The sequence below is a fragment of the Mya arenaria genome, chromosome 8 (assembly GCF_026914265.1).
Source record: "Mya arenaria isolate MELC-2E11 chromosome 8, ASM2691426v1".
Taxonomy (NCBI): domain Eukaryota; kingdom Metazoa; phylum Mollusca; class Bivalvia; order Myida; family Myidae; genus Mya; species Mya arenaria.
In genome coordinates this window covers 20,519,132-20,529,018 of record NC_069129.1, presented here as the reverse complement: position 1 = coordinate 20,529,018, position 9,887 = coordinate 20,519,132, and the positions used below count along the sequence as shown (strand labels likewise).

Genomic DNA, 9,887 nt, shown 5'->3' with positions numbered 1-9,887 from the left:
AGTAGGTCAAGGTCACCGTGACCTTTAGGTGAGGAAACGGTTTCCGCTAAATAACTACACAGCACTTGCACCCAGGAACTTCATACTTGGTATGCAAATTGGTCATGACTAGTAGATGAACCCTATTGTTTTTGAGATCAGTAGGTCAAAGGTCAAGGTTGCCGTGACCTTGAGATGAAGAACAGTTACCGCTCAGATACTAAACAACACTTGAAATCAAGAACTTAATACTTGGTATGCAAGTTCGTCATGTAGATGATCCCTCTTGATTTTGTGATCAGTAGGTCAATGTCACGATGACCTTGAGCTGAAAAATGGTTTCCGATCACTAAATGAATAACGCTTGCGCCCAGGAACTTCGTACAATGCAAACTTTGTTTACATTTTCCAACACTTTTTCTCTTCACTATTTAATACGGGTGAATAAACCAAACTTCACTGTTGGTTCGTGTCCAGTCCAAAATTACAAATTTCATCACCATCATTTATTTTTTCTCAGCTACGACCACACAATAGGGGAGACAAGCGCTTTTACAAAAAAAAACAATCTCTTGTTTGTATATGTTCTTCAAACCAATGCACACTTAAATGTACGAGTCGTGTCTGGAGAAGACCTGCTTTATTTATTATCCAATGTTCACTTAATGTGAATATACTATAGCTTCACAGCAGCCTACATCACTTGTTATGCTGCTCTCGTGTAAGCATTCATTAAAAGACTCAACATAACTATGAAAAAGTCTTGTCATTGTAACAATTGGTTCACGTAAGCCTCATGTAAGCTGGTTCATATCCATGGCAATAGAATCTGCAGCAGAGAACAACGAGAATGATGACCAACACAATAACAGCCAAACCAGCCAATCCTATAAATGTGGAAAGCCGATGGTGTTTTATTTCATGGCAACCGTTCTCGTCCGACTTATCTGCGCAGTCATTCTTGCCGTCGCAGACGAGATTTTTGTCGATGCATTTCCCATTTCTGCATTCAAACTTCCCAGCGCACTTGTGGTTACACTTAGATTCGTCTGATCTGACTTTGCCAGCGCGAGTACCGTCGCAGACGACATTCTTGTTAATGTACTCTCCATTGAGACACCGGTTCTTTCCTGGACACTCTGTGAGATTGTAGCGTTCTGTAATTTAAGTATTTATTACTCGAACTCAGTTTACCAACTGGCAGAACGGATATATCTGAACACCATACATATACGAGTACTTCAAACTTCAAATATTTTCGGTAACATGTACAAAACTAATCACGTGACCATATACCATATCGGTAAAATATGTAAATTACCTTCAATTTTGATAAAAAAAATGTATTTTAACATTCATGCACCGTAAAAAATCGAAATTTAATACAAAAAAATACCAAACAAAGAGAAGAAAAAACGTCTAAAAACAGTTTATATTGTAGTTTATATAGCTGAAATGCTCGTGGTTCTGCTTGTCAGGGGAGGTCACTGCGTAGGAGATTGGTTTACGAACAATTGGTGAATTCATTACCGCTTAAATCATTTACACATATTTTGTAAAAAGAACTTGAGATCGTTGGTTTACATACACTGTGTCCACCTTACCATTACGGATTGGGGACACCACAAGCACGAGTTCTCCGTGTGTTGTGATATTGTTGCACGGAGTGAATAATCGGACCGTCAGTGAGTTTTCTGTGGATCGGAATTCGCTCGTGGAGGGAAATTTGCATCCACAGATTCCAGGTTTACCTTCAATAAAACATCAGTGGTCAGTAATACAGCTATAGATATAATGAGGGTTCAGTGCAAGACGAACTCCAAATGAAAATAGAAGTAGTTGTGTCTGCTTTACCTGAGCTTACGAATTGTAAGTCATGGTAAATTACAATCTCATTAATATCAGATCCCCAATACACGCTTCACGACGTTACGCTATGTTACATAACGTAATGAAATGAAGTGAACGTCACGATATGATTTTAATGAGATTGGGTAAATTATGATGTTACTTGGTAACTTTTATTTACGCCAAACATTTAAAAGGATTGCCATCGAAAGTATACAGTCACGGTTTCCTCCTGTCGGTTCGAGCTGCATCATATTTTGACGCTGTCGCACACAATTGAAAGTCCACCATCGTATTTGCTTTGCTCATGCAAATCGTGTATTTAGGAAATTAAATCGGGTAATTTGGCTTGTCTTAAAATGACGTGTGTTCGGTGGCATTTTTTTTCTTTATGTTTCCTTCACAGATTTCCGAACATTTAACCTGAATTATAACCTAAATTCTATATATACTGCATTTATATTAGTTCGATTTAGCGGGGAAAGTGTACGCCGAACCTACATGACCGTCAGGAAGCTGTGTCCCTGGAGAGGTACTCGTTATCAAACGGCTGATGTTGTAAGAGTTGTATAAGTAGACGCATTGACAATCCACTTGCAACTTTGCCTGGACCTACCAGAAAGGCTACTCGAGTCGTTCACCTTGCGCCCATTGTAAACATCTAGCCGGTTTTTATCACATTTCCCATCAGAGCCAGCCTCGGTGCCCAAACTGTAGAGTGTCACCACAAGCACGTGGTCTGCTCGCGTCACCATGGTTAAGGAGCAATTAAGACACGCGGAAATCACCCGGAACTGGTGATTTAATAGTGTAATGGCAACAGCGCTTTCGACATGTTCCTCCTTAGAGCAGTGGTTGGTCAATTCCACTGAAAAAAATAAGATGTAACAAAATATTTGCTTATTTTTTTATTCATTTGTCCTCAAGTTATTACACAAACACATTTAAATTAAAAAAGAAACAAAATGAAACATGATGATATTTTAGTAACATGTTAAAGCAACAAAACAATCTACTGGTTAGCGATCCCTTTTCGGCCGGAAACGGAGGTTTCACCTATGTTACTTTTGACACAAGATAGCTATTACATTAAAACTTTACACTCAGACAGGTTGGCTCTTCCGACAAAAACTGTGTATTTAAAAAAAAATAGCTAGGGATTCCGAATATTTCCACGTGCAAAGTACCCTTGCGGAGGTGTAATTTAGTAGTGTTATAAATGCAATATACTGTTATTGTTGGTATTTTATCAATAGTATAGGTTATTTTTGCAATCCTGTATGACATAAAACAAATTTAGGAAAATACGAATACATACATGTTTTTAGATTAGCCATGCACGTTTCATTTCCTCCCGGAATAAGTCCTGATGTTGCACCCAAAACCAGAACTACCAACAAAAATAAATGGCATGCAATCGACATTTTGATAAATATTAACCCTTAACAATATGTCATGTTTTATCACTATACATATCAACCGACAAAATTAATACTTACATGTAAATGTACATATTTATCTCGAGTGGAAATTTCAGGAAATCCTGTATTGAATTGACGGGTTCCGCTGATATATATATGTATATATTTTCTCAATTTATTACGGAACCATAAGAAACAAAGTATTTTATTGTAGCATTATAGTAAATATAATAATTAAAACGGTTTATTTTTTTATTTTTTTTTAAACGACAAGGAACTGACACTGATCTGATGTTTTATCCGATATCGCAACGTATCAGGAACTCAGTGTGGAAAAAAGAATTATGTGTCCAAGATGTTCTACTGGTATAGCTTCCCTGCATCCTATTTCAATGGTTATGATTTCTGCATTTCCATAATATATATATAATCAAAACGCTTAAAATAACTATTATGAGTCTAAGTCATTGCAACAATTGTTTCACGCAAGCCTTCTATACGCTGATGCATATCCATGGCAACAATATCGACAGCAGAGCACGATGAGGATGATGACCAACACGATAACAGCCAAACCAGCAATGCCTATTAGTACAAACATCAGCGTATGCTTGTTTCCATGGCATCCTTTCTCGTCCGACTTATCCGTGCAGTCATTCTTCCCGTTGCAAACGAGATTTTTGTCGATGCATTTCCCGTTTCCGCATTCAAATTTTCCAGCGCACGTGTGGTTGCGCGCGCCGGTACAGTTAGTCTCGTCTGATTTGTCCTTGCAAGCGGGAGTACCGTCGCAGACGAGATTCTTGTCAATACACTCGCCACTGAGACACTTAAACTGTCCTGGACACTCTGTACGATTGTAGAGTTCTGGAATTGAAGTAAGTATAAAATGTATGCCATTGCAGCAAAAAAAAATCTGGAATAAGTGTAAATTGCTATGACACCGTCACTGAATCCACTATCGTGTTGAATTGACAAAATACTATCACTATGCTGTCGCTATACATTTCCTCTGATTTATTCGTTCACGCATGTATTCCTCTGTGTACGTCAACAATAAGCTTGTCACCGTTAGACGTACGAAACTAAACATGCTTGTTGAGACATGCACATAATGAGAGCCGTCGTCAAATTCGGGTTTAACTCAAACAATATGAGAAGTTCTGGACCAAGTCTACCAACAGTTAAAAGGCTGAGTTTAGGCTTGCTTAAGTTTAAATTGATTATTTTTTACAATGATTTTGAAACACTTTATTACAACATTATATTGAATTCTCGTATGTACAATTTAACGCGTGCGTGTGGTCTCCTGCTGTTTGGGAAACCGCTTGTCCGGCTTGGTGACCACACACCACTTGAAGGTTTCTTTCTAGCAGGGCATTGTTGGTGAACAAATCTGTATTACGTGAACATTGCTCTATCATTTAAACACATTTTGTAAAAGTCATATAATATCAATGATGTTAGTCATTTGCTTTTGTGATCTGGATCAAGTCAGACTTTAGATTGGTCGTAAAACTACTTGGTATGGTAAGATACTATGGTCATCTTACCATTAGGGATTGACGATACAACCAGCACGAGTTCTCCGTGTGTTGATCTATTGTTGCACGGAGTGAACAGTCGGACTGTCAGTGCATTTTCTGTAGACTGGAATTCACTCTTGGCGGGAAATTTGCACCCACAGATTCCGGTTTTACCTTAAAAGAATGGTTTAGCTTAAACTGTAAAAATATGTATGTTTCAAGAGTCAGAATAATGAATATAACTACATGTATAACATTGTGCAAAACGTATAACTTACTTCGTAACTTATACCGAGTCAATGAGTCTCGTTTATACCAAATATAAGCAATAAAAACCAACAACAGAATGATTTGTTTTCTCAGTAAGATATACAAATGTTGGTGTTGTAGGGATGGTTTTTCTAAAGACGAAATAACAATCGTCTTTTTGTTCCGTATCTCGAAACATAAAAGAGAAAAAGAAATATCTGGTTCTAATGTTTATGTCATTGCGATCACTGTTCAAATTATACACGTAACTTTTCGTCGGCCTACCAGAAAGGATTCTCGAGTCGTTCACCTTGCGTCCATTGTAAACATCTAGCCGGTTTTTATCACATTTCCCATCAGAGCCAGTCTCGGTGCCCAAACTGTAGAGTGTCGCCACAAGCACGTGGTCTGCTCGCGTCACCATGGTAAAGGAGCAATTAAGACACGCGGAAATCACCTTGAACTGGTGTTTGGATAGTGTAATGGCAACGGCGCTTTCGACGTGTTCCTCCTTAGAGCAATGTTTCGTCATTTCCACTAAAAATAGAACAAATGTAAAATGTTCGTGTTGATATGTTTTCTTTTCATTTGGCTGATACATTTTGGTACGAGAATTAACAAAAATAACCACGAAAGTGTAACAGTAATGTGTTCAGCCAACGCTTGTCAACCTACGACACAACCGAACGTTTCAAATGCTGGGTAATGTCAGTGTTTCGTCATTCATGAAATGACTTAATCCAACAAGCAGCTTTCGTTTCATTAATTTAAAAAAATCGTATCTGATATAAAGATACGTTGTGAAAATAAATATAAACTATACAATACATACAAGTTCTGAGATTAGCCATACACGTGCCATTTCCGCCAGGAATAGGCAGTCCGGATGGTGCGCCAAACACCAGAAAAAGAACTATCCACAAAAAGCAATAGCACGCACTCGACATTTTGACAAATATTTTTTTATTAAAAATATGTTATTATTTAAAATAATAAATCACATTAAACATGTTCACTAAAAACCCGGACTTGGTGAATGATAATATTTATCACGAGTGCTTGCCATATGTTTTCCTGTAAGGAAATCCTGGTTTGGCCTTCCGCTTTTTGTGAGTAAAGTCCAAGTGATAACTTACTAGTGTTTCAAGATCTGCTTTGAGTTTTAAAGGCACATTAGCTGCAATTTTGAAAGTATTAAATAAAATATATATCAGAAAAAAATATCAATGTGATGTGCTGTTACATAAAATGATTAAAGTTTATAAAATAATAGAACAAATGAACCTGGGTCCATTCGGTCCTTATACGGGCACTAATCCACTAGGCAATAGTAACATTCATCTGAGTAAGGTTTTATTTAAGGAATGCATTGCGGGGTTGATGTCATTATCGTGGTATGAACGCAATTGGGCTGGTCTAAGTGTGTGGAGTCCGATGGACTCCACGCGTACTTTGACCAGCCCAATTGCGTTCATATCCCCGATAATGACATCAACCGCGCAATTCATTCCTTATATTTACACCATTAGTTCATTATTTTATTCAAGAAACGTTAAAAAGATACTTCATTTCAATTCGGATTACTTTTCAGTAATCCTTTCTTACCCATTCTGTAAATAGGACAGCCCGACTGTTACAGGAAACATTTTTTTTCAATTGACCTCACAATAACACGTAAAAAGATCAACCACTTGAAATCACTTTCAAACGTAAAAATCAAACACTTTTGGCAATAAAACGTTTAAATAATAACTTTACACTTCTTGTTGATTTATATTTTACGGGACCTGCTGACACGATACAAACAATAACAAGATCAATAGTTATCATGTATATTGTTATCCGAAGATGTTGCGTTCATCGATTGATGAACGCAATTGCCGAAAGGCAGTTCATTTAAGGAATTGAAGTGGAGGTGTAAATATTTAACACATGCACACAATTTGTAATTTGGGGAGAATTTGTAAAAGTTGGAGCGAACGTTGTTTGCTTTCAATTATTTATAGACTTTTTTACTTATTAACTGTGAATATTGTGTCATACTAAACAGCTTTAAATAAGTGTACAACTGTTTTATACTGCATGGTATATCATGACGTCATATGTTAAACTGTTTCCGGCCGGTTTTATTTTTTAAAGTGATTTTCTAGCGTTATTATGACGTGATATGATCAACTGTTTCCGGTTTATATTATTTTTTTATTAGTATGTAGGGTACTTGAACATACTTTTGAACGTTTTCATTTTTTTCGGATTAGCTTTGCTTTAAGCCAGACGGCTTATAAGAACTGCTCAAAAGGGCTAATGCAGCCAGTAATAAGTTTCTTTGTTCGTAAATAGTAACAAGTTCAAACGTTTGATAATGAAAAGAGAGTATGTGCCTTTAAGAAAATAACATGATTATATTGTGTATGTATAATACATACATATATATATTATACTTATATTATATGGTGTGGGTTACATAACATTCTAAATTTAACTGCATGATATATGCATTCAAGTTTCATTTTTTTTATATTTACGAACATTGTTAGTTTAAACTTTATTCAATTTTACAACGATTGTGAAACAAGCTATTGCAACTGATATTAATCACTCTTGTTGGCACGATGTTACGCGAGAGTGTGGTCTTGTGTTGAGAGTGAAACTGGAGAACCCGGAGAAAACACGCTTGTCCGGCTTGGTGACCACTAACCAGACTAACATGCGCCCAGGCCGGGAATCGAACCCGGGTTGCCTTGGTGAGAAACTAACTAACTAACCGGACAACCCATCTGTTCATGATAGCATTACATCATGAGCATATCAGAAAGACTAATGCACAATGAGAACGAGGCTATTTTAGATAAAAGAACATGCATTGTACAGTTCAACAAAGCAACATATAACGGTAGAGACATATGCTGCTAATAAATGGTGCTAGACTTATTTAATGTATGTGTAAAAGTGAATTGTATAACTGCAAACCACTTTGAATACTTTAATTATCACTCGAGCAATCTTATACGAAATCAGGATTTCCGTTTTGGTTAATAAATTTACATCCTTACATATATGTTCATACACTAATCGTAAACCTTTCACCTCTAACAATTGAAAAGGCAGCCTTTGTATTAAACAAGATAGTTATTATATATGGTCTAAGCTGATTCCAATGGTTGGGATGATAACTATATTCATTCGTTCAATCTGTTCGATTTTGAGCTGTTTCCTTTTACTTTACTGGTTTGGTGTAATGTATTGGCATTGGGCCGATGTTTTTAGAACATTGTTAAAGTTAAAGTTAACAACGTTGTTAATGTCACCATTGTTAACTTTTAAATCATTACTGCTGCTTTGTTGTTCGTTGTGTCGTTCTTGACTGTGCTATTTTTGTTCTTCAACTGTACTTGTATGAAAGTTGCATTATATTGCAGTATAGGAATCGTGCATGTGGTCAGATTGTGTAGGCCGTTCTTTGGCCTCTTTAGTTATGGGGGCCTTATTCTTAAGACATCTTGATGGTTTAACTTAAAAAAAGAAATTATTAAATATATATATCCTTAGTTTAATTATAACAACAGCTAATGCGCCAACTCTTTTTCACGTGAACCGGGCATGAATGCAAATATTTGAAAGGTCGAATGTGTAAAACAAATGTGGATTAATATTGGATTAAAAACAATTCATTAAGAATGATCAATATTATGATTTTGTGATCGTTAATAATATATCACTGATTTTTTTATTTATAGAATAAATTGTTTGCTTTCAAGGTAATGTCTATTCACATGTTATAATAAGTAGATTTTGTACACGTTCTTTTTCGTCTCATTTAATTTGTAATTATGTTGGAAAACCCTTTTCTAGTCGTTGCTTGCACATAAGTTTATCTTGACAACGTAACATTTTTGCTTGTTCGCAAATGCATTTTTCTCTCTTTCTTTCGACATAAACAGAATCTTTACAAATGCATTTATTTTGCCATATTGTGTTATCTTTCTGTTTGCAAATGTATATCTGATCATATCATTAGTATAATTCCACATGCATTAATCATGTCATATTTCTTTTCGTTCGTTTGATAATACATGCATTTATTATGTTATTTAACATATGTACCTCGTTCAAAGGAAAAAAGAGCATATAAATCCCTTATAAACGTTAAGTTGTGTTTATTTTCAAATTGTCTTTATATAAACATTCTTTTTTAATATCAAATTGTGATTTTTAGACATAATTTACTGGTTCAAATGTGAGATACTTTGTTTTGATCATAGGTAAGTAACTACTATCGATTTTAAAAGTGCATGAAGTTCTGAAGTTAATATTTTCACCCGATATTGAAGGCGCATTGAGTTGCGTAAATTTATACACAGAGTATATTTTCTTCCGTAAGCATTTTAACGATCCTCCAGTTGAGTCTAGTGCAGTGTGCTTAGTCATTATGTTAATGTCGTGGCCTTATGTTTAATCGGAAGGACAAAATCTACAGATAACAAAGTTTGTTACTCGGATGATAACGACTAATCTAAAACTCATAAACGATGTTAGATATTGATCAGTTCCGATCTCGTTTGATCAGGACTGTTTAACAGTCGGTTTCGAAAATCAATGTCTCAATGTCATCAAGTCATAACCGTTCGGCACGTAAATCGAAAGTAGGAGAAATAATATGGCGGAGTGTCAGGATTTATTGTTAAGCACAAGTTCTGAGCTTAAGGGAAATGAAGAAAACAAAACTGAAAAAGTGTGTGAACCCTGCAAAGAAGAAGGAAACTCTTTCAAGGCAAAGGGATATTGCCTGGATTGTAGAGACTATTTATGCGAAACTTGTTTTGACAGCCACTGCAGGCCCCGCCCAATGAGAAAGCATCAATTG

At 36.0% G+C, this 9,887-nt stretch overlaps 2 protein-coding genes across 2 annotated transcripts; both read right to left on the bottom strand.

Annotated features, from left to right (window-relative positions):
* Nucleotides 1–470: 470 nt before the first annotated feature.
* On the bottom strand, nt 471–3,290 carry LOC128244864 (sortilin-related receptor-like). Its single transcript, XM_052962968.1, has 4 exons — nt 3,146–3,290; nt 2,444–2,695; nt 1,584–1,730; nt 471–1,136 (listed from the first exon to the last, which is right to left on the bottom strand). Exons 1-4 carry the CDS (start codon nt 3,249–3,251, stop codon nt 763–765), a joined length of 879 nt encoding a protein of 292 aa, XP_052818928.1. The 5' UTR covers nt 3,252–3,290; the 3' UTR covers nt 471–762.
* Nucleotides 3,291–3,486: 196 nt separating this feature from the next.
* Nucleotides 3,487–6,109, bottom strand: LOC128244863 (vitellogenin receptor-like). The gene is made up of 4 exons (XM_052962967.1): nt 5,856–6,109; nt 5,309–5,560; nt 4,802–4,948; nt 3,487–4,115 (listed from the first exon to the last, which is right to left on the bottom strand). Exons 1-4 carry the CDS (start codon nt 5,968–5,970, stop codon nt 3,730–3,732), a joined length of 900 nt encoding a protein of 299 aa, XP_052818927.1. The 5' UTR covers nt 5,971–6,109; the 3' UTR covers nt 3,487–3,729.
* Between the last annotated feature and the right edge of the window lie 3,778 nt (nt 6,110–9,887).

Bases quoted from the DNA above. Each gene is read 5' to 3' on its own strand.
- LOC128244864 (XM_052962968.1), bottom strand. From the start codon at position 3,251: ATGTCGATTGCATGCCATTTATTTTTGTTGGTAGTTCTGGTTTTGGGT. The intron at 2,696-3,145 runs GTATGTATTCGT...TATTTTTTTCAG, and splicing joins CATGGCTAATCTAAAAACAT to TGGAATTGACCAACCACTGC. The intron at 1,137-1,583 runs GTAAGGTGGACA...CTTAAATTACAG, and splicing joins GGTGTCCCCAATCCGTAATG to AACGCTACAATCTCACAGAG.
- LOC128244863 (XM_052962967.1), bottom strand. From the start codon at position 5,970: ATGTCGAGTGCGTGCTATTGCTTTTTGTGGATAGTTCTTTTTCTGGTG. The intron at 4,949-5,308 runs GTAGGCCGACGA...CATTCTTTTAAG, and splicing joins CGACTCGAGAATCCTTTCTG to GTAAAACCGGAATCTGTGGG. The intron at 4,116-4,801 runs GTAAGATGACCA...CTTCAATTCCAG, and splicing joins TGTATCGTCAATCCCTAATG to AACTCTACAATCGTACAGAG.